This window comes from Pseudorasbora parva, chromosome 8 (assembly GCF_024679245.1).
Source record: "Pseudorasbora parva isolate DD20220531a chromosome 8, ASM2467924v1, whole genome shotgun sequence".
In the NCBI taxonomy this organism is placed as follows: Eukaryota; Metazoa; Chordata; class Actinopteri; order Cypriniformes; family Gobionidae; genus Pseudorasbora; species Pseudorasbora parva.
The window spans coordinates 4,956,774-4,982,522 of record NC_090179.1 but is presented as its reverse complement, the minus strand read 5'-3'; the positions used below and the strand labels follow the sequence as shown (position 1 = coordinate 4,982,522).

The 25,749-nt window shown below is 39.6% G+C and overlaps 1 protein-coding gene across 15 annotated transcripts in view; it reads right to left on the bottom strand.

Annotated features, from left to right (window-relative positions):
• elna (elastin a) overlaps positions 1 to 20,978 on the bottom strand; it is a 129,720-nt gene extending 108,742 nt beyond the window's left edge. For all 15 annotated transcript variants that reach the window (XM_067449957.1, XM_067449956.1, XM_067449959.1 and 12 more), the window contains exons 1-3: positions 20,685 to 20,978; positions 1,636 to 1,713; positions 1,269 to 1,307 (exon numbers count right to left, since the gene is read on the bottom strand). In XM_067449957.1, the coding sequence (XP_067306058.1) occupies positions 1,269 to 1,307; positions 1,636 to 1,713; positions 20,685 to 20,760 (193 nt within the window). In that variant the 5' untranslated portion in view covers positions 20,761 to 20,978. The remainder of the gene's footprint in view (positions 1 to 1,268; positions 1,308 to 1,635; positions 1,714 to 20,684) is intronic.
• Between the last annotated feature and the right edge of the window lie 4,771 nt (positions 20,979 to 25,749).

The following is a 25,749-nucleotide window of genomic DNA, read 5'->3' as shown; positions in this document are numbered from 1 at the left end:
CCAAGTGACGGGAGCATAAAAGGAGAGGCGAAGGCAGCGGAAGACGAGAGAGGACCAGGCCTGGATTTTATGTTGAGTATTGTTTATGTTTTGTTATGTGTGTGTGGGCAGTCGTCCGTGAGGGGCTGCCCACGGTTTACTTTCGTTTTGTTCATTTATTTTGAAATTAAAGTTTGTTAAACGTTCGCCGGTTCCTGCTTCCTTCCTTCCATCAAGGAACCCCGTTACAGTCACCATACTTGATCATTCAGCTATTCGTGTAACTGTATTTAAATAGGGAAAAACGTGGAGGTGTTTGGTGGCTTCTAACTTGATCTCTGTTTGGTACCATAGTGAACGAACTGGGCTTAGTGGGCTAAGCTAAATGCTATCAGATCGTCACCGCGGGTCAGAGAGATTAAGAGACGAGAGAGGGATGTATCAACTCATCTTAGTTAAGGGAATAACATAGTTTAATATGAAAAAGCGGTGAAGTATCCCTTTAAGCCCCGGAGCCATGTGGAGCAGTTACATGATAAATAGATGCACTTTATGGACTTCAAAAACACGGACAAACAAAACAACCATTTATTTTCTAATGTGTAATTAACCATTTATTTAGTTTATAATTTATGACATTATAAAGTTTGGAAGAGCCAGAACATTTTTAATATAACTTTGATTTTATTCGTTTGAAAAAATAATGCCATACACACCTAGGGTGATTTGAGAGTGAGTAAATCATTGACTAATTTGCATTTTTGTGTAAACTAACCCTTTAATAGTAGTTACTAGAGGGTTAGTATTGCATTACTCATTTGTTCCAGTGTATTATCTTCATTAATGACGAAACCGGATTCTAAAGTGTTACCGGGTTTTTGTACAGTTTTGGATACCTGGGAGGTATGAAAAATAGTAGTTACTGATTAGATAACAGTGAACTGCCATCTTGAACTAAGCACTATACTGATTCGTTAATCAGAGTTTCTTTTTAGTTAATAGTAGTTACTAGAATGATAATAGTGCATTACTCATGTGTTCCTGTGTAGTTACTCCCTAATGATAGAACCATATTCTAAAGTCTTACTATAATTCCTAACCACTGATAAGTTGGATAAAGAATTAAAATGTTTGCGTTAATATTAAGTTCTAAGGTACAATAAAGTGAGTGATTGTTCGGTTTGTTGGTGGAGTGAGTGAATAAAGTCTGAATGATGTTAAACATTCTGGTCTCAGTGGAGGAGATAAATAACCCTACAGTGCTCACAGTCAAAGTAAAATTATCTTACCTGCTGCTTTTGCTGCTTTGTAGGGGGACGACCCAGCACCTGTTAAAAAACACTAAGAGTTACAGGACTATCAGTGCAGATGAGTAACCGAGAAGAACTGGTTCAGCTTTACTCTCAACCTCAGACGGCACCACAAAGCATGTGCAACTCTTTTTTGTTAGACATTCAAGAGTTTGGTTTTAGATACCTAGCAGCTAGTAAAGTAGATCTCCCAGCATGAAGAACTCATTAGAATAGCATTGCATGTTGTATTCGAAATCCATTCTGTGAGCTCTGATTGAAATCATAATCGTCATGTCTGCATTTGGTATACATGGCTTTATGATGCGCGAAGTGGTGAGCAGATCATGGCTGTTATCGGTTATACCTGGGTAAAGTCCAGCACCTGGTAGCAATCCAGCACCACCTGGTCCTCCTCCAGCTGAACCCTGTGGTACATACACCCCTAAAAGAGAAAAAAAGAGCAGTTATCAGGGTCTGTCTTTTATGTTTTCCCAAGCCCGGCCCTAGCTGACAGTCAAGAAGAAGAATTCAGGCGAACGCCGTGTCTCTGGGGAAAAAGAAACAGGTTCGGAAAATGCTGAAGGCCTTGAAAAGTATCTCACTGGACATGCTGCTGATGTTAATGACTCACAGAAATCACACGGCCTTCAAGTTAAGTAAAAAATGTGATTGCTGTCAGATTCAAATTAACTTTCATTTTACGTCTTTCTCTTTTTCCTTTCCCTTCCTGACTGGACTAAGCACTAATTCAACAGAAGGAAGAGGAAAGGATTGACATTCCAGGCAGAACTGATGCTACAGAAGATGATGGGTAATGTAGTCATTGAAAAAAAACAAAAAATAAAAAAAAAAAACCTCATAAACCAGCTAAATGACTTCATTATTGTTCATCAGCAGTATTAAAACGTACAATCTGCTATGCATAATCAGCTTACTGACAAACTCACTTTGATTGTGATACAAATGTCTTAGTGCCACCATGCTTAACTCTCTGTGAAATCACAGTTAGAAAAATAAATGACTTTATATGTTACATGTATAAGACTAAAATGTTTTTTTTTTATTTATTAGTTTTCTACATCCAACCTTTGACCTTTTTTAAAGTGGAAAATTGTATGTACACATTCAAATGCATTTTCCATCCCTTTTTAAATATATATTTATATAAAATTTGAAATTCACATGCATCACACACAGATGCAATTTCACTGCCTGAAAATGTGTGAAATCATGTCTTGGTGTTTCAAAAAACATAATCTTTAACATTGTTTCTTTCTTGGAATTCCAAATCAATGATTGTAGCACACGTGAAAAAAACCCGACTCTTCTTTTTCAGTGTAGCTCACACTTTCCACAAGTATAATGTCATCATTTTTGGAGCATTTGCTTGTCAGTGTAGTAAGGACAATAGGCATCTGTCCTGACCTCTGGTTGTAGTATGGATCACATTTATCAAACTGGCATATTATAATGTATCCAAATGCCTGACTTGAACAACAATCTATGAGGTGTATTCCTCTCTGCCATCACCCTGACTGCTTTTATCATCCTTAATCTTAAACTTTTTTTCATACCATGACCTTATTTTATGATGCACTGCTGTCCTTATCATGACTACTTTCTGGAAATCTGTCTGTCTATCTGTCTTCTATAAAGCTTACTAACATCAACCTAAAACACAGGCAAAAAGACAATAATATTGCCTGACAGTAATGAACAATAGTGCAGCTACCCATTAATACTCTTATTAAAAAAAATTGTTAGTAGATGGTTATTTCACAATAGTGAAGCAGCTGCTGAGATTTATCTTTCAACACGAGATGTTTTTCTTCCATCACCTAATGATGCACAGACATCAATACTCGACATACAAAACACAACAATGATGACACTCAACAAATAATAATAAAGATCAATTCTGAACATTACAAAGCAAACAAACACAAACTGCTAAAAGTGAAGTAAAAGTAAGTTCAGCTGCACAGATAAAGCCAACAAGCATCAAGAAACTCCACAGCATAATCTATTCATGCCACACTGCATGCTGGGTATCTTCATAGTACACATGCACTGTAGAAGTACAGTCTGATATTCCAGTGCAGTCAGACACAAGAGAAGTCCTACTGAGGAATTATTGTGAAAGTCATGCAGATATTAACCTGGAATATACTGTCATTTCACACTAACATTTTTAACAGTGTATGAATCCCCTAAAAGCACACATTTTATTTTGGTCTTTGAGTTATTGTTTTTACAAAATGAGCATTAATGACTATACATATATATATATATATATATATATATATATATATATATATATATATATATATATATATATATATATATATATATATATACTGTATAGTCTAAAATTAACTCATATGTTGCCTTGACAGTGTCTTAAGTGACTTAACATGTGCTAATGTCTCCTTCACTTGTTTCCAAAAAATGTCAAGCACATGGCAAATAGTATGGTGAATGATATATTTTTTTGGTTGAACATTATTATTGCATTTTAAATGCAATTTTTTTGATGTTATAAATGGCGATGTCCCATAGTCAATCTGAACTAATCCAGTGCTTCTTAAATGAGGGATCACAAACCCCTAGAGGCTCATTATGGAACTGCACCTCTGTAAAATACCATAACAGTGGAGAGAAAATACAGACATTTCTGTCATGACAACTCTCTTAGTGTTCGGCATGGTAATGGATATGGCAATGTTTTGTCTTAAAGGTTCCGTTCTTCGCGATTCCACCTTTCAAACTTTAGTTAGTGTGTAATGTTGCTGTTAGAGCATAAATAATACCTGTAAAATTATAAAGCTCAAAGTTCAATGCCAAGCGAGATATTTTCTTTAACAGAAGTTCCCTTTCAAAGCCTACAGCGAACGGCCGGTTTGGACTACAGCAGGAAGTGCAGGGATGTAATGACATCACTAGAGCCGTTTGTTGACTAACCCTCCGCCCACAAGAACACGCAAAAAAGGGGGCGTGGTGTTGTTGCTCTCCCACGTGGAGAAGAGCGCGCATTCAGCGCTTGCATCTCCCCATTATGGAAAGAGGCGGGACCTTTCCGGGCAAAGTGTGCTAAGCTGCTGTCCAATCACAACACGGGAAGCGCTGGCCCAATCAGAACTCATTACGTGTTTCTAAATGAGGGACTTCATAGAACAAGGAAATCATCAGGCCGTTTTTAGGACAGAGGAAACAGCGCTGTACAGAGATAAGTCAATTGTGTGAAAAATACTGTTTTTTCACACGCGAAACATGAACTCATGTTATATTGCACACTGCAAATATAATCAAAGCTTCGAAAACACGCAAAGAACGGGACCTTTAATGGAATAGATCTGTTTCGCAGCTGCTGGGACTTGCTCGAGACTTGCAATTGACAATAAATAATGACACGCTGTTGTGAGCAAGTAAGATACGCTGCTGCTGTACAATAGCATACATCAATTACAGTAGCAGATGTACTGTATACAGGCGGAGCTGGGGAAGGTGTAGGCTTTCTGAAAGCGCTGCAACTGCTACAGCAAACCCTGACCAATATTTGAAGTTGAGCAACAAGCTCATTGGCTGCTGATACAGCAGGAACCAATCAGCAGTGCCCTATAGAGAATGACTGCAAGCGGATTGAGTTAAAGCTGCAGTCCATAGGCCTCTGTGTCGCCATCCCGGTTTGAAACCTGCAATTGTAGTCATTTGCAAAATTAGCATCTTTATGTGAGTTGTGCGTCGGCACATCATGTCTATCATTGAATCTCTTAACTCAAGGTTGATATTGGATTTGGAAAGTAATTAGTAATAAGTAATGAAATACTTGTTGAAGACAGTCATTTGTACAGTAATCTAATTACACTATTGAAGATGTATTTAGTAACTAGTAATTCATTACTTTTTAGAGTAACTTACCCAACACTGATTACCAATAATGTAAGGGAAGGTGAGAACATTAGTCTCAGGGAGTGGGCTACTTCAAATAAATAAAGCCCTGAGCTTGGGGAAGGTTACGTTTGGGTGGGAAAAAAATGCTATATGACTACTAACAACTTCCCATGAGGTCTTATTAAGTCAGGCATCAATTATAAAGTTACATTTCGATGCCAGACCCCGGTTTGCATCATAAAATCGTGATGGAGAATGTGAACAGACCCTCCGATGACAGAGATTTTTAATATGTCTTGCATGTTTCTCGAAGGCCATTTAATCAAATACATACGTCCCAGCTTCTTTTGTGTTTATTAGCAGCAATGCAGCGAGCATGGGACTTTATTATGTAGTTGCACGAAGAGCCTGTCATTATTCAGTTAAAGATTATCTGTGCTTTATTTTCATTATTTTTATTATAAAAAATAAAATAAAAACTCAAGGCCACAGTTGTCATGTGCAAGAAAAAGCCACACATGGCAAGAATCATTCACAGTTGGCAGATAAGGTGCGGAGATTAAAACCACAAAAGCAAGCTGTGAATTGCCCTGGCATTGACTTGCAGATGAGACATTGAAGGAATGGAACAGAGATCTTTATTAAGCTAGTGGAAAGTTTACATATACTGTCATCATGTCCTCTGAACAAGAGGAAACCTTCACATGCTTTGCAAGGACAGAACATTATCTCATCTCTTCAAAACATGATTAGGGGTGACAAAATGTTTAGTCTGAGGCAGGCTACATTTTTGCTTTTGGAAATTAAAAAAAAAGCTTCAGCTTACACGATAATACCAACAGAGTTTTCTTTTCCCTCCACAGCAGTGCAAGTTTGAAAAACAGAAAGAAAGAAAAAAACAGCACATGGCCAATTCTCTGAAATTGGTGAATGCGTGTACTGCATGTGGCCTCATGACTTACTGCTGATATAATTAACAGTTAACTGAACTTTATCACATTATGGGAAAGACTTTAAGGGGTCATGACAAGAAAAATCGAATTGGCCTCCATCCTTTGTCACATAAAAGGTATGTATTTGTACCATTAAAACATCCTGTGAGTTTCATAGATTAAAATGTTCTCCTCATTATAAATAAAGCATTTAACCAAGCTCCAAAAACAGCTTGTTCGGATATTGTGGGATCTGTGATGTCACACAGGAAAAACATTTGCATATGCCCACCTCCAGAGCAAGACACAACAAATATTTATATATCGTTGCACCATAGCCCACTGGCATTCTGTCGCTTAACAGCTGACATTTTCCTACACTGGATGTGAGCGTTGCGTCAAAAGCAAATACAAGCCATTTTAATCGCAGATGCTGTTTACACTGATACCTATGATACAGCATACAGATGTGTGTTCAGTTTCAGACGCACTCCACGCGCTTGAGTCTGCCGACAACAGAACGAATGGAAGAGTGAAAGAACGTTCACTTGGACACGTCACAATTAAACAACTAATTTTCTCAATTCTGTTCAGACGTCAGAAGGAACCCAGAATCAGGAAAAAGTGGATGGTTTATGTTAATGGCGTCCCGGATCACGCCGGAAGATGATATGTTTGTGCGGAGCATTTGACTGAAGATCATTTTGTAAACGAGGAACAGTGTTGGAGAGTTCGCAAATAAACTTTAGCTGAAAGATGAAGCAGCCGACTGGTTCTGACAGCAGCTGCATCACAAACGCTTTGTCTGTAAATGACGCATTTATTTGAATAATGTGTTCACAACACTATAAGCGAGTGGGAGTTAATAAGAATTCCTCTGCAATGACGTTAGCCATTCATAACAGTGTCCGTTTGCTGTTTATTGCCTTAAATAAGATAATTTCAGACAGAGGGTCAGCATGGGGGTTGAAAATAACCATCTTTCCATATATATATATATAAAACTTTAAAAAAACTTTAAAAAAAAACAAGCTATAAGTGAAACTCAAGGAACATATTAAAACATTTTTATTTTTAAAAAATCCATGTAAAAACCCATTTAACTATGTTTAGTGTGTAATGCAATTTAGTGTTTAATTTCTTGTTTTTATGCTAATATTAGCCAATTTGGCATCTTTAATCAGATATCTACACATGAAAAGGCAATTGCAAACTAAATGATACTGCCTAAAGCTACTATTATCCATTTATATTATACATACATGAATTCCAAATGTACTGTGCTGGTATGAAATCATCTATTGGGACTTAGGGACACTAAACAAATATTAAATTAATAAAAATTCTAAATTCCTGAGATTTTCAGGTACAAATTTTGTAATTTCCTTAAAATTACTCAAAATAAATTAATTGGAAATTATTGAATTTCCCAAACAAAACAGGCTGCATAATAATAAAAACAGTTAAATATTGATTAGTTATATATTGAAAATATTCTTTATTATATTTTTATTACAAATCTCACCAGACAGTGTGTGTCCTTACTGAACTCATATCAGACGAATCTCATCTACTGTAGTATTCCTCAGCGCCATTACTTCTATAGAGTAAGGTCAAAATACTGCCGTGATCATAGTTATATATATATATATATATATATATATATATATATATATATATATATATATATATATATATATATATATATATATATTAGGGCCGAGACTCGATTAAAAAAAAAAATCTAATTAATTAGAGGCTTTGTAATTAATTAATCGAAAATAATCGCATTTTAATTGCATATAAATATTTGGCCTGAGAACAGTGAGAAATAATTTTTTACATGGATTTTTAGTATACCATTAAGTAATGACTGAATACATAAGCTTAATCAACAAAATATTGTTTATTTATTTCAGTCCAGCAGACCAGTGCAATGTTTGCCATTAAGTGTAGCAAAAGCATATTTGTGATAATTGAGGCTCGATGTGCTGCGGTGATACGCTAACTCCTTGTTGTATAGCTTGCACACAACCATGCTCTTGTCGATGCTTCCATCCTTTCGTTTTTTAAAACAAAATTTCCCATCCACGGAGCCAAGCAAAGCGGTCTCATCCGCTTCTTCGTTCATGTTCACTATGGTTTGTTGTTGTCGTGACCATAGAACATAAAAAATATCGTGAGTTGTGAACGCTAGTTGGTGTTCCAGTATTATCGGTCCGTCGAAACTCATTCATTGAAAAACGTTCCGCGATGCAAAAGTAAGTGTGGTTAAAATTGTTATTTATTTTTTGCGTAATTAATCTTAATTAACGCGTTAAAGTCCCGGCCCTAATATATATATATATATATATATATATATATATATATATATATATATATATATATATGTATATATATATATATATATATATATTCCTCATTAGTGTCTGCGCGGATCAGTCAAATGAGGCATCTAGGTAAATATTCTATGACTGCGCCAGTTTTTTGACCTTATTCGACGTAAGTAATGGTGCTGGGTAAGTAATGGTGCTGTAACTAGATGAGATTTGTCGGAAATTAGGTAAAAAAATAACACAAATATTGTTTGGTTTATCGCAGAAAAAACGTGTCTTAAGACATCAATGTTTTGTCACGAGCCACAGGGTTTAATATGGATTCATATGTCTGTGTTTTTTACTCTCAGAGTGGCTCTCATAGAAATACACACCATTGACGTGCATTATACAAGCAACGGTTGGAGATAAAAATCTTCATTTGTGTTTAACTGAAGAAATAAACACACCTACAACTTGGATGTCCTAGGGGTGAGCAGATAAAAATCTAATTTTCATTTTTGAGTGAACTATCCCTTTAAAATATAGTTTGTTGAGTAAATGTTTAACTATGCTTCATGTGGTTTTAGGGGTAGCCAGTGATAATAGGCTTGTTCGACTTCACCTAGCGATGCGCAGACCGATCGGCGGCTGACTTGAAGCAGTGCATGCCGGTTAGAAATGTTGTCCGACTTGAGACAGCGCCGACAGCACGTGACTGTGACGTCTGTCAACAAAGTACCGCGAGAGCGATTCGAGAGCAGCCGGCTGATGCAGCCGCTGCAGATTCTCAAGGGGGGCTGCAGGTGGATGCAAGAGCTCTGATGATGACACAGCTGATCCACGATTGGCCGATTCACCGCATGACAGCGATCACGTGCGTTTTGTGTTTATTCTAAAACCTTACGTTATGCTAATGTTCACAAATCATTTATTTAAAACAGTAAAACCTCTTTTCATGTAGCCGCGATGTTATACCATCATGTTTATCAAACTAAAACTGATAAAAACCGTTGACAACACTTCATTGATAGTGTATGTTTATATGTTGAACTTTAATCTTGTCCAAATAGACACTTTATTAAACAGTACATAAAGTATTGAATGAAAATGTCATTTGAAACATCTGTGTATTTGAGAAATATTGCATTTATTTAACTTCAGCTGTGATAAAGTTTCCAAACGCAGTGCAAGCGTCACCACGGGAAGCAGAAAGTGTCCGACTTCACGTCTCCGTTTGCAGCTCCTCCCCGCCTGCACTCGGCTACTCTCGCCGATCGCATGCATCCAGCCGCAGCCGATGTCGAACACACCTAATGTAAAGGGCAAATCAAATCAAATAGTATGTTCCTATTATGAATAATCACATTTGATTATTTTTACAATGGAAATGTTGCTGTTTAAACATATGAAATGGACACTCGATTACACATTCAAGAGAGAACTTGCTGATGCGTGTCAGACAATGGGCCGTGTTTGACTTCAGTGGAACATTTGAGGGAATGGACCCTGATTTCCAGTGGAAATACAATCACCTTTTGGCTGGTTGCTGAGTGCAGAGAGAAGCTCCGCCCTCTGAACACACCCTTAAGCAGGACAGGAAGTCAAAGATCCCTGTGGCAACCATGTCACAGCCTCATATCAGCATCAAACAGAGGATTTCCTGTCTCCGTTTGAGTGGTGAGAGCCGAGAGTGTGCTAAGATACCTGACTGCAACAAGCATGGACTCGATGACCTTTAGAGCCACTGTGCAATGAGCAACACTGAAACAGCCTGACCTGAAACTCTCGGATAGGAGACCAGAATCACGATATGATGCAAAAATGCTTCAGTTCTGTTTAAATATACATTTTGCTGATAAAGTAATTGATGTATGAGTTACAAACCCACAATTATATGTTTAATGATTATTGTAGATCCTTGTTTTTAGTCAGTCAGGGTGAATCTCATTTTGCTTTCCTCCATTAATTAAAGTCACCCAAAAATTTGAGACTGACACAGACATGAAGAAACTGTTGAATATAGTTTGTTTGTGCACAAAAAGTATTCTCATAGCTTCACAACATTAAGGTTAAACCAATGGAATCACATGGACTATTTTAACAATGTCTTTACTGCCTTTCTGGACATTGAAAGTGTTAATTAAATAGCTGTCTATGGAGGGGTCAAAGAGCTCTCGGATTTCATCAGAAATACCTTAATTTGTCTTCTGAAGATGAACAAAGGTCTGACGGGTATGAAAGAACATTATAAATGATGACAGAACTTTCATTTTTGGGTGAACTATTCATTTTTCATTATCCCTTTAATGAATTAAGCCCTACTTATCGCATTGGGTGCCTTCATGCAGTTAAAGGGGTACTTCAGCGCTGGGAAGATGAATCTGTATTTAAACTGGGTCATCAATGTAGTAGAAATGTGAAATTAATTTTGAATTTGGTGCCTTCTAGACTGATAAAAGACTGAAAATGTATTTTTGTCTCATAAGGGATGAAAACCTACAATTCCCAGAATGCTTCGCTGCCCTGTGAGGCCATTCCCAAAGCCACCTACTGGATTACTGTGACTGAGTTAGAGAAGACACTACAATTAAAAACTGAACGTGTCTGTTCAATATAATGAGTGAGTCGCCGCGTGAGTATCACAGCACTGAGCACTAACTGCAGGAGTGAGATAAATGAGCTGAATGAGTTCTTGTGATGAGAGCTGCGGTAATCGCGACTACACTCGCGGCATACATTCACAACGCGAGTTCAGTCTGGCGCGTTCAGTTCATGCCTTTGCAAGCTTAACTGTCATAGAAATTAATTTGAGAAGTTAAAAGACTTACATTGTTCACCATAACTCCGTTTAAATGAGTGCCTGTGGCTGCAAGCTGAGCTCTGAGTGTGATCTCCATCCCCCATGAGTGGGTTCAAAACATGCGGAAATGGCTCCCTCTGCTGGCTGTAGTCTTTAGCCTTTGGCCAAACATTCCTCCTATGATGCATCATAGGAGGAATTTTTCCAGAAATAAAATGCATAAATCTCTTGTCTCAGGGGGATATGAGGGGGAAAGCACAATCATTTGAATATACTCCAGGGTTTCTACTTATAGAAAGCCATATGCTAATCGCTGAAGTAACCCTTTAAGCAAAAAGCTATTATGAACGCTTACATATGTGCACAATACAAGAAGCACCAGGGCCGTTTTGTGTTTAAGGCTGAAAAAGTGTGACATTTATAACTGCAGTCACATTTATCAACATAAATTAATAAATGTTATAAAACTTTAAAATGTCATTGAATTGACGCACAGGGAATCATTAGGGCTGTTTTGGTGACTTGTTTGGCAAATAAATGACTGGTATTAAATTTGCACAGTCTTTATGTGGAACGACTTGATTCCCATCCAGGTCACGGCTAATCAACACATTAATGAACGCATGACTCAGAGTACCTCGCTCCATTGCAAATGACTGACAGGTTCAACTACAGCGTTATTTGGAACATATTAGTTTGTTTTCTGGATTAATACTTTCTTTCTCAGTTCTCAAAACAGTACGTCTTAAAATAAGGCCAATTAGAAGAGTAGTTACGTTTTTTAAAAGGAATGTTGCAACACCACTGCAGTTGTGCATGTGATAAATCATTTTGACACATGAAATAAAACACTTTTATTCATTTCCTAATTAATGAATGTATTCAAACATGCATCACACAACACAGCATCATGTGGAAATGTGAGTGCAGATTCTAAATTATTATAAATCTATACTCCCATTCAAAAGTTTGGATACAGCTACTCATTATTACTATTTTCCACATTTAACTATTTTACTACTTTAGAATAATAGTAAAGTCATCAAGGCTATGAAATGACATGGAAATTATGACCAAAACACAAATAATCAATCAGTGTAATGAGCTGCATCTTGGGATGCTTTTTCAAGAGAGTTCCCATGTTTGCTAGACACTGGTGCTGATGCTTTTCCTTCACCATCCATTAAAACTTACCAATTCCAAAAATGTTGTTCTGTGAACAAAACAATCAACATTTTGACTGTTAGTGTATGCAGACGGTACAAGCCGCAACCCTGTAAACGAGCACATGTGAGCCTGACTGTTCGTGAGGATGTTTTGAAAATTATGATTTTGTAACTGTTTTTATATACATTCATGCTTTTGAACTCAAGGACTGCAGGCTTAGCTGAGCATGTGGTAGGTAAGCCTACATTTTGTCACATCTTGACACTAGATTCCTATCTTGAAGAAAATAAAAAGGAGGATGGCGAACGGCTGAAGGATGTGAGCCTGAGAATTAGAAGAGTAAATCTCTGTGATGGGAAACACCCTTCCCTGCTTTCCTTCTCCTGGACACGAGCCGAGCTGCGGCGTCTCACAACTGTAGTGCAGAGAGAGCGTTAACTTTGAGGAATGCAAAGGCAAATAAACATATGATACACAGACTGTCCTACATTTTTCAAGTCGTTTGAAAGGCGAGATGGAAGGCTGATTTGCCTCTATTCTCCCTTGGCTGAGAAGGTCTCGATTAACCTGACAAACGACACAGACAGAGATAACCATGCAATTTTTTCTTCTCCCATATATCAGCGCAAGCTTCCTCCAGAAAGATCACATCCAGCAAGATTAGGAAGGTTTGAATTCTGTAAACAGCATGAGCAATGGGCCATGAAATAGCCAGTGTTTCTCAACCCTGCTCCTGAAGGACCCCCAACACTGCACATCACCCTAATCAAACACATCTGATTCATTTCATCAGCTCCTTAGAAGAAACTTCGAGACCTGAAATGAGTGTGCCAGACTTCCAAAATGTGCAGTGTCAGGATCCTCCAGGACCGGGGTTGAGAAACTACAGTTGTGTGCTACAGCGATCTCTACAAACTGACAGAAGCACATGCCGGTTGGTTTATTGTAATAGGAATGGATTTGCCATTAGACATGCTTTACAGATTTCATATGGAAGGGAAACACCACAGGTTCCACAAAGCTTAAGCAAATGTTGAGCTGATTATTCCAAAGTTTCCAATCAAAAAGGAACACTGAAAATGATGATGCTGTTCATACAAAAACATACAAAAATGTATTTAACGAGCAGCTTGTGGACACTTTGCATCTAATCTTTTAGAAAGATTATGCTATATTGAACCCTAAAGCCCAAACTATGCAGTTCATCAAATTTCTGATTCAACATTTTTTCCATATTTAGAACATATGGGGCCCTATCATACACCTAGTGCAATGCCACGCCAGGAGTGATGTAAGTGTTTACTCGTTTCAGCCTGTCACAGTTCTCATGTTCAGGTCCAGCTCCGCGTTGTTTAAATATCAAACGCACTGGCTCATCTGTTCCCCCATGGGTGTGCTGGTCTGAAAACCAGGAGTGTTCAGGAGCATTGCTGGAGCGTTGATGTGTTGAGGAACTGAAAACCACTGACCATTGACCAACACACACCTGCTCTAAAGGCAATAGTGCAGGATTTAGTGTGTTATTTAAAGGGTGTGTTAGTAATATGAGCCTATAGGCAGTGCACAACGCATGAACACTCTGATTATTACACACACAACCTCGCAGCAGCACACACACATTTTTATATATTTAAAATAAAAGGATTCCTCTCTGGAGAAGCGTTCAGTCTATCGGCTCACAAATTCCTCCATGTAAATAGCTAATCCACAATGGTGCAAGCACAACTGGCTTTTAAAGGGAATGGGAGATAAGACTCTCATTGCTTTGTTGCACGTTGTGCCCAAAACACACCCATGATTTATTACGAGATGAGGGAGGACCCTTTTAGACCATTTCAGACATACCCTAAGTGCACCTTCACCGTGCGCTTCAGACCATGCGCTCAGATCATTTAAACAGGGCCTATGATGCCAACGAAAAAACACATAAGTGGAATCATATAACAGCAAATGATAAGCCACTTTGAATATCTCTAAAATAGAGACTTGATTTCCAGGCTCACTCTGTGGTCTTCTGCCTCAGTAGGAAGATCATATCTGATCAAGCACTAACCTTGTGACCAAGCACATTCCAGTCAGGAACCATGTACTACCCCGAACTGTCTCAGATATTGGCTGGTATGAAAGCTATTCGGGCTGGTTTCGGAACAAATAATTTGGCTTAAGTACAGGTCTTTGTTTAAATCTTGGCTCTATCTCCTATTAGTGGAAGTAGAAGGGACACTCACTTTGACATTTACCCTCACTGGAATTTATGGTTATAGATTAAATAACATTTTAATGTGCCAGGTAATTATTGGTTCTAGAACAATATTATTGGTTCTACAATTTTAAGAAATGTTAAAAGGTGGACAGCTTTATCAGACAAAACTCCTTTTTCTGTAAATAAGACCATTGAGGCTGTCATTAACTCATTTGAATAGCTGCTAACACTATTATGAACAAAGATAAACATGCCATCTATCCTAAGCACTTCCCTTTAGATGTGTATGCAAAACTTAAGTACGACTGGTCCATATTCCAGTCTCCTTTTCAAGGATTACTCCTACGAGAAATTTAAATTTAAAAATGTGACATACAGTTCACACCACCTTACAGCAGAACGGCCTTGATATCTGATGATTTCCCAGCAATGCCATCCTGTGATGGACTGGTGACCGTTGGGTATATGAGAGTGTGGCAAGTGAGCTGTGTTTCAAAATGCCAAAGATATGGTAGATGAACTGTCAGATCTGTTAACAGCCTCAGACTGTGAATGACCTGGAGGTATAAATTAATGTAGCTAAATGAAGTCGCTTATCTTTGCTAGCATTCCTACAGAGCTGCTGCCAACCCTGCAGGAGCCCAATAGAGCGTGGCGTTGAGAGCTGAGGTCACGATATAACACTCTACAGAGGCCCTCTCTTTGCAGGCCTACGCTATTCTGTCTATACAAGGCCACTTAGAGCGTATCACATCAGTCAACAAGTACATATGCTGGATTGCTAACTGAAGAGCAGGAAACATGGGAGGTATTTCAGGCTACCCGAACCAGAGCGAGGGTTCAAATGGGATGGGTATGTTCGCTGAACTATGCTTTTGCTTATCTCTTCTTCAGCAGGCTTGTACATTTGTAGTGTCCTTTATCTGTAATTCTTCAAAAACTTCACTATATAGCCAGTCTCCAACAGATGCTGTGCTTTAGACACTGGTTTCCTCAGAACTACCTTATCAAGCATACACTGTTAAAACGTGTGTGAAATGACAGTATATTCCAGGTTAATATCTGCATGACTTTCACAGTAATTCCTCAGTTGGACTTCTCTTGTGTCTGACTGCACTGGAATATCAGACTGTACTTCTACAGTGCATGTGTACTATGAAGATACCCAGCATGCAGTGCGGCATGAATAGATTATGCTGTGGAGTTTCTTGATGCTTGTTGGTTTTATCTGTGCAGCTGAACTTACTTTTACTTCACTTTTAACAGTTTTGTTAGTTGTTTATTTTGTAATGTTCAGAATTGATCTTTATTATTATTTGTTGAGTGTCATCATTGTTGTGTTTTGTATGTCGAGTATTGATGTCTGTGCATCATTAGGTGATGGAAGAAAAACATCTTCTGTTGAAAGATAAATCTCAGCAGCTGCTTTACTATTGTGAAATAACCATCTATGAACTATAATGAATTTTAAATTGGTAAATATTTATGCTGAAACAACACTAATAGCAGTATAGTTTGACTAACTTCAAGCAGGCAAATAGCTTTTTATATATTCTAGCTTATCATTTAAAAAAAAAAAATGTTTTCATTTGTCACACTTCTGACTTGGTTAGATCACAAGTTCCAAAATCCCAAGCAAATGTAAAGCCGGGTGCACACTGTGCGATTTTGCCCACGATTTGGCCGTCTGAGACAAATTTAGCAAATCCTAAAAGATTCCTCTGATCCTAGGCTGAAATCTGACGTCTTTGGTCGTTAGTTTGACATGTTCACTGGCAGCCGATTAATGAGCGCTGCGAACAAATTTTACCTCAGACGAAATTCTGGCAGTGTCAGATTTGGCACACAATCCTGCAGTGTGACTTCTCCTACGACGACAGTCAAATATCTCCGTTTTTCAAAAAAAACTATGACCAAAACGAGAGCTAGAGATTTCTTTGTAGCCGCCATTTCAGTCCCGCATGTAATGCAGCTCACTGTCACCAAACGTGTCATTCATTGATGATATAAAACACAGGATGAGTTTTCTTGTGCGTGTCCGTTTTTAGCGCGCCTTGACTATCGTACAGTCTGACATTAATGCCAACTGAGATCTTACAGTGTGACATGGCTTACATCGGGGATCGTGTTCGTACAGTCTGACAAGGAACATTCGCAAAGGATTTTGAAAAAATTGCACAGTGTGCAGGACCCATAACACTGATCACCATCATGGTGACTTCAAAACAATTCCAGGACTAAACAAATATAATTTCTTACAGTGGCATGATTAAAGACTGTATCATGTGAATTCACAGTAAAACAAGGGCAGTACATTATTGGGATGTCATCATTATTCTGCTGTAGATTAACAGTAATTCATAAGAAAAACACCAAGCATGGAATAATTTCACTGTACATTTCTGACTACAGTGGCTGGATGAAGGGAATTATTTATAAAATTATACTCTATAACCCTGGACATTCCTGGAAATTTTTCCAGTGTAATTTTGCTGGTGAAAATCATGCATGTACAGCCACCAGCGAGACCAGCACCAAAAAGGATTGTATGCATTGTCTATCACAGGCATTACAGTGTTAACAGTGGTCCCAGTCAGCAGACAGCATGGCAAACACTCCATTCAAATCCATCAACACACCACTAGACATACCACGAGACATTAATTCCTTGCAGGCGAGTACAGCCAGCACTGGAAAACAAGATCTCCAGGATGGAGTCCAAAGGCGCTCCCAGCACACGTTCGCCATAAAGCACCTCTGGAGGAGTCGCTAATCAGATTGGGAATTCGTGGAGGGGGGGAGCAATTCATCACGATCCCGTCTGACAGCAGAGGTGTGCCATCTGATCTGGCGGTGATTTCATTCACCTTCAAGCGGAGCCAGCCGAGTGTCAATGAGGAGGAGACCTAATGGATTGAACTCCTCTGATGTTCTGAGCCAGAGAGACTTTCGCCAAGTGGTGCCTTTTAAAATGCGCTCCCCTTATTTCAGGCTTTGCTGTGTGAACGGAGGGTTTCTTAATTCTTACAAGACTAGAAGGAAGGCAAGACCTTGCTTTACTTTCCTTTCATCCAGCCCTGGCCCTTCTCTCATAGCCTGCATGTCATTTATTGCGGTCGACATAAAATAGCCTAATTGTTTTGGCTGTGGTAGAGAGACTGGGTGCCCGTCTGCTGCGCGGTGCTATACTGGAAGCATCTGCACTAATGGCCGACCAGTAATGGTGTTTAAAATAATGGCCGTTACCCGATACAGTGCACAAAATGATTGGTTGTCATACGGTTACATGTATGACAGACTTCTGAGTGATAAATTACCACAGGAGGGTAGGTAAGAGAGAGAGAGAGAGGGGGAAAACTTGGCACATGATAATTGGTACTTTCACCATGGGCTTTATGTTATGTATGATGTAGCTGCCAAATGTTTAGGTATGCTTACACAATCAATCAAACATTTAGATACACTAGACATAATGCCAGCTCCAATAAAGCACAGGGTCATTATTTAACAACAATAGTCATGCATACTTTGTAACACTATATGTTTTAACATGGAGTCTTACCGTGGGTGCCCTTGAATAAAGCTTTCATAGGGTCAAAGTAGAGCATGATTAGAGCCTTTTGGCTCCGAAATGACATTCCTTCAGCTCTGACAGAGGCTGTTCCATGTGTCAAGACAATCAGCATTTAGCAAGAAGGGAAGAAGAGAGACATTTAGGTTTCGTTTAACCCATCGCAGAAACAGCAACGTGTCTGGTGACATAGTAACTTCCCAAGGCCCTGAAATTCCCACCTGCCCCATAACTCACTCACACCAGTAGAGAAAACATTCCACCTGCACGAGCCGTCCAAACAGACTTGCAGTCTCTGAACTTTTAAATTCAGATGAAATTGTTGGTAACTGTCCAGTACAGAGGTCACTTGATAATAATTCACCTGGAAAGCAATTTATGTGTTGCAGACAGCACTGAACAAACTCTCTATGGGGTCATGGGGGTTGACTCCAGGTTCAGAGTTGGCCCTCTGTAATTGGTTTTTAATAGATGAATGCATTGAGGGCGAAATGTAATTTCTAAACAATTATCCCCATTCACAACTGACGTCTCTCTCTCTCTCTCTCTCTCTCTCTCTCTCTCTCTCTCTCTCTCTCTCTCTCTCTCTCTCTCTCTCTCTCCCTCTCTCTCTCTCTCTCTCTCTCTCTCTCTCTCTCTCTCTCTCTCTCTCTCTCTCTCTCTCTCTCTGCATGCAAATATCACAGGTGCCCTACAGATTATACACTTTCTTTCAATGATCCACTTTTGACATTCTGCTAACTATAAGTCACTTTGTAACTGCCTGTCAACTAAATCTCATTTGAGTAGTAGTTATGGTAGTTGACATGCAGTTGCAAAGTTACTTATAGTTAGAAGTTACTTATACTTATAGTAGAAGAATGCCTAAAGTGGAAATACAATTTTACTGTAATTTGTTATGGAGCTTGAGACGTATGGAGGAAATAGCCAAGCTGTTTTATGTCTTCAAATTCATTCATTAAAATGAACATGGCAGACTGCTGAAATTAAGATGCGGACATTATGGCTTTTATGGAAAACATTTTACAATTGCAAATCCTCACAGGCAACAAGAGCAGTATTTCTCCGTAATAAATTCATTTAGCATCAGTGAGACGGTGCTGAGAGAGGTCTCTTTTAGGAACAGCCTGGAAACACATACATCAGCAAGTGCCGAAGAAAGTATTTTTGTGAAAATAAATAAATCATTGTGAAATACTCTGGCTTTGTTTGGAAACTGGGAACAGACCCCCACATCCTTTCCAATCACTACTAAACATTGCACAGACTCACATCCAAGAACATCAAAACAACGGCAATTTAATGACGGGGCCAAAGCAGAGTTGCACATTTTTTTATTTCCCCCTCTTATATTGCGTGGATTTATACCACAGTTTGCCTTCGTACTTGCAAAGTCCGACTCTGAGCAGACCGCGACAGCATTGGCGACTAGAGCCAAAGACACTGACCTAATAGGCACTTGCGCGGCTCACTGGACATCAATGTCCACCGGGAAGGTTTTTTATTTTTCAAGTCTATACAAGCTGACAGAAAGAGAGTCCAGTTGTAGTCTTCCGAAATTCAGTACACATGAGCTGTGTTTTCGATTAACAAACTCATCACAACCCTCCCCGTCAGCTAAGCAAAGTGCTCTACGATCGAGAGAACGGCCTTCAAGAGAAACAACACCACCACATTTATATTCCCAGTCGAGCATTCTGGCACAAGACGCATGAGAACTAATGCTAGCATCTGTAGCTGAGATCTTGTTTATGACATTTCGTTGTAAAATCTCTGCAGCCTGAATTGGATGGTTTGGACTACAGTATTTGGAGACTGCAGTTCAGCTTAATGGTGTAAACCATCGAAACATTCATTTTCAGTCATTTCAAGGCCTCTGTGATGTGAATGTGCATTTACCACAAAAGGCGAATAAGGGAATCAAGTGACTGACCAAAGCACTGCTTATACTGTTAATACTATACTTAATTTATATTTCTTAAATCATTGTTTTCTTTCTTTTCAGAAATAAAACATCCTTCTTGTGGTTTGAAAACGACCTGGATGTTATTATGCAAAAGCAAAACATATTTAAATATGCATAATGTGAATGTCACAACTCTGATAGTTTCCCATTAATGTGAAACAGATTCCTCAGTAAACTGGAATAGTTGTAACGCTCAAGATCTGAGGGATGCTTTTGAATTGTTATTGAATTTTTATTTTATAAAAAATGTTATGCATTGTTGACTCTGGAAGATGTTATTGCTTTAACATGTTTACAGGCATACGCAAATGTAATAAAACTCATTACACTCTGAATGCATGACTGCTTGCATGTTATTAGTATGCTATCACCTCAAGTGAAAGTACATGAGTAAAATCATGAGTAAACATGAACACCTGCTCTGCATGTTGTAACTTCCCATTCGGCACAATGCACACTTCAGATTTCTTCAAAATGTGCAGGTAAAATCACTTGTGAAGCCCTTCTATGCCAGTAAAGTTTCTCAGGATATCCCATATGAGCCATCAAAGTGCACACCACCTACCTCCTTGTAGCGAAGGACTCAGCTGTATGGTGAGGAAGAATCCGAGAAGGAGCAACGCAGCCTTCCTGTTAGCCATCTCGCTCCAAAATGCACTGGCCCTCCCCGAATCAGCTGGTTTTATTCTCCAAGAGCTAATTACCACTTCAAAAAATGTCTGAAAAAAATGAAGAGGGGAGGAAAAAAGAAAATGATACTGGACACGACGTAATTAAGAAAGGGCAAAGCCTTTGGTTCGATGGATCATTGCACTTTTTTCTCTTCTGTGTCTGGTGTTGCTGTTTTTATTCTGGTCACTCCTGCCAAAAAAGCTGAGTGCTGCCAGAGAAAGAGAGAGAGAGAGAAAGAGAGAGAGGGAGAAAGAGAAAAAGACATGCAGGGAGAAAAGACAGGAGAGAGGGGAGGGAAGGACGAGAGAGAACAGGAGAGACAGGGAGAGCGAGAGACCCTGCTTTCCCACTCTCTCGTCTAAGAGGAATTTCCCTCTCTTGCCAGATATTTGCATGGACTTTTAGAGGACTACACATTTTTTTATGCGAACAGAGGAATAAAACAAAATCAGTTCTTGGATAACAATGTTCACCCCATCACTGGGTTTCTTCCTTACAACCACTCACACAACGAATCGATCCTCAACTAGTTACAGCGGTTCTCATTCCTGTAAAATGACGAGCCTTTTTTCCGATGGCCGCTCAGCAGGGGAAACTCGGCCGATGTTTGCCTAACAGACTTGGGGGAAATTAAACCCATTGTTCTGTGAAGGGCATGTCACATGCTTTGTAATGCATCTGTTACACCTGCCAGGAATCACTGTAATGATACCCCTTACATATGAAAGTGTAACTGCTTGCATGTTATCTGTAATGAAATACCTACACACAAAGCTGAAAACAACATTACTAGAAATGACAGGCTAGACAAGTTAAAAAAAATCTGAACAGTTACAAGAAAGCAGACATCCTCATCGATGTGACAGAAAGATAATCTGGAATGCCAAACTCACAACAGCTTTGCTATTGCACTCTTCCCCACTACAGTCCCAAGCTAATTGCCAATGCTAAATTCTTAGAAATCCCTCATGGCCTGAATTTGTTTTTAATTTTTTGTTAAATATTTTTCAGTTGGAGGAGCCTTTCAAATCATGGTGAAGATGATTTCCTCAATAAGCTTTGCCTCCACAGATGTGAATGTCTCCAGTGTCATTTTCCCCAGGAATGATGTAAGAGGGAACAAAGGGGGTCAATTTGTAATCCTCACAGCTAATGAAACAGATAGATAAAGACAGATGGACAGACAGAGAGTGAGACTGAAAGAGTTCATTATTTTTTTCCAATACAGGTTCAACTTAACACCATATCTGGACATTGATTCATATCATAGGTAGAATAATCTTGATACATGCTGTCCACTAGACACATCTTTAAAAGTCTTTTCAACAAATATATTTACCCAAAATTCTATATCACTGTCCACTTTATATGTCATTGATATAAAGTAATGCCCCAAGCATTTCTTGATAGTTTAGTAACAATCGCCCTAAAAATACAAAATGAAGATTATTTCTAAAATATAAAATGACCTGTCATGGCAGATACATCACATTTGATGAGCTAGTCCTTTTTGAAAAAGGAAATATGTCTGTAAAATTTATACAGTTTACCATTATCTCACACCTAAAACATTATGAAACCTTTTAAAGAGCCGTTTTCCGCATTCTGCGCAACCACATTAGTCCTGTGTTTAGCTTAAGGATAATAACTTTTGCCTAATGAACCTGTGGTAAGACACTGAGTGCATTTTTTGGAAGTCAAATGCCTTTTCCTCCTTTTTTGTCGGCTTTTCTATTTTAGCTCACGTCTGGTGCGTGTCCTTTCAGCATCTTTTAGATGCCAAAAAACTCTACTTGTTTATGAATCCGAGGAGTATGTGAATATTATCCAGACCTGCATTTGTCAAATAGTTAAGTTGTTAAAACATTCAACACTTAATTCTAAAAGTCTGGACATATCTTGGAATTTTTGTGGTTATATTTAAGAAATAATAAGGCAAGTTTATTTCACTCTTTGTATTATACACAGTGGTTATATTTGTAGCATAAAATTCATTCATTTTAAATATCATGTCAGATGTTTTATAAAGAAGATGATGTCGGTTTAGCGTGTAATTTCTTAATTGCTTTCAACCTCAGTCAGTTTCTTTCTGTGTAGTTTGGCTTGTGTAGTCATGTCCCCAGGTACTGGGAGTGTTCTTGAAACACAACTTACTCTAAATTGCATGTGTAAGACAATGTTGTGCTCTTCCTTTTGAAATCAGACAGTAAATGCTATGGGTTCTAACAAGCTGCCAGTAAGCCTACAGTAACAGTGAAAGCACAGTGCTTTCAGAAACAAGCTACTCCTACAGTGCCCTGATCAACGAATAATGCTTTGCTTGGTCTTTAGGCTTAATTTTCTTCAGCCTATTCTCACTGTTGTATTTTTAATATGATGTAGCAATTTCTTTCAATGAACACAACAATTTTCCCCCAAATCTAAAGTAAGCACTTTGGGGAAAACCCCTTGGCCTTGAGCCACCACTGCAATGGTCTCATTAACAACAGGCCGCAAGGTGTAACGTTGGACGCTGCTGCCATCATACCCAACAGTCTCTGAAAGTGACTGGTCTAGTTTCACCCCTTTTTACTGCTGTGAGAATCGACCCCACGCGCGGCTCTGATCTGCTCTTGAAGTTCAGTCACGGCCCCAGCTTTCTAATGTGTGCAAGCACAACATCTCGATGCTGGGCCGCCATCTGAGCAGACTGAGCTAAGATCAGCCAGTCGTCGATGTAATTGAGAATCCGAATCCCCTGCATACACAAGGGGACAAGAGCTGTATCTACACACTTTGTGAACGTGCAGGGTGACAACCCTAGACTGAATGGAAGAACCCGAAATTGGTAAGCTTCTCCCCTGAAAGTGAACCTCAGAAACTTCCTGTGCTGTGGAAGGATGGAGACATGGAAATAAGCGTCTTTTAGATCTATCGTGACAAACCAGTCTTCAGACCTGATCTGTGGCACGATCTGTTTGAGTGTAGGCATCTTGAACATGAGCTTCGCTACGGTGCGGTTGAGAATGTGCAGATCTAAAACGGGCCGTAACCCCCCCATCCTTCTTGCACCTTCAGGGCACTGTATGCTGAGGTGAGCACCACCTGCCTTCGGAGGGGACAACCCTCACAACCCTGACACCACCGGCGTCAGGGTCTCTTCGACACAGCCATCTTAGAGATAATAACGGTCCTCTGATCCATCTTACACTTCGAAGGCTGTGCCCGAGAGCGCCGCCCCACCCCTTCTGTGGGGGAGTAAAGTACGGGTGGAGACACTCTGTTTCTGTTATGCTCGATGTGAGGAGCTGGTAGTCGGCTTATGCTGCTCACGTCCAGAAGCAGCAGGAATCTGGGGTTTACATGGAAAGAACTATTGGAGCACCGCCACTTGCTTTTTAGCCTCCTGAAACCTGTTGGTGACGGTGTTTACGGCATCACCGAACAGGCCATCAGGAGACAGCGGGGTGTCCAACAAAGCTTTTGTCCTTATCCTTTATGTCGGTCAAATTTAACCAGAGGTTGTCTCTCCGTGGCCACCAGGATGCCATAGAACAGCCAATAGACTTGGCCATCTCCTTGGTGGCACGGAGAGCTAAATCTGCCAAAGATCGGAGCTCTCTGATCATATCAGCCCGATCTCTTCACTTTCCCCCAGGTCCTTCAGCAGGTCTGCCTGATATGCTTGCACGATAGACATTGTGTGCAAGCATGCAGCAGCCTGACCTGCCACCAAGTACGCTTTGCCCACAAGCGCTGAAGTAGCTCTTAGTGGCTTGGTGGGAAAAGTCGGGGCTTTAAGGGACGATGCCGACTTGGGAGAGAGATGGCTCGCAAGCGTCTCCACCACCCTCGGCATCGACCCATATCCATGTCTCCTCAGTCCCAAGATGTTACTGTGGTGGATGTTTGGGGACTGAAGATTCTGGATGACACCAGTCTCGGTGTGGATCACGTCGGTGTGGATGTCTGGAAAAAATGGAAAGCCTCATTGTGGAAGCTGAGCAGCTTGCGCAGGCAAGAAACGTTCATTCAGCTTGCTTCCCACTGATGAGCGTTCCTGAGCTACTTGTGGCCAGCTTGGCCACAGCTCTACTCAGTACTTCCACGAGCTCCTTACTCGCAGGGGAATAAAGGGGCGAGTCTTCACTTCCACCTGCATCGATGCTGACACTATCCACCTCTAACCCCTCTGTCAGATCCAATTGCGAACCCCACGACTGAAGCTTCCGCTCTGCCTCAGCAGATGCGGGGCCTGAGCCGCGGGGAACTTGTGCTAAAGCACCCTCCTCAAAAAGCACTTGGTGGGAGCACAGCGTTTTCATAAACAGACCCTCACAGTGCTCGCAGCCGGCTCCCCCAAGAGCCGACTGGGCATGCTGCGCTCCCATAAACAACACACATTTGGTGTGTATTCTCACCTGTGATGTAATGTGGGCAGGGAGGAATACACTTCCTGGAATGTTGTTTGCTTGCCATAGTGTATGTTATGTCACTATTGTCAGTATAAATGTAAATCAAAAAAATTCTGTGTATGTGAAAACTCTTGCGTTGGACACTCGGTATATATATATATATATATATATATATATATATATATATATATATATATATATATATATATATATATACACACACCATACTATTACTGTGTTTGACCCCCTTATGCCTTCAGAACTGCCTTAATTCCACACTCCCCTAAAGGATTATTAGGAACACCTGTACAATTTCTCATTAATGCAATTATCTAATCAACCAATCACATGGCAGTTGCTTCAATGCATTTAGGGGTGTGGTCCTGGTCAAGACAATCTCCTGAACTCCAAACTGAATGTCAGAATGGGAAAGAAAGGTGATTTAAGCAATTTTGAGCATGGCACGGTTGTTGGTGCCAGACGGGTTGGTCAGAGTATTTCACAATCTGCTCAGTTACTGGGATTTTCATGCACAACCATTTCAAGGGTTTACAAAGAATGGTG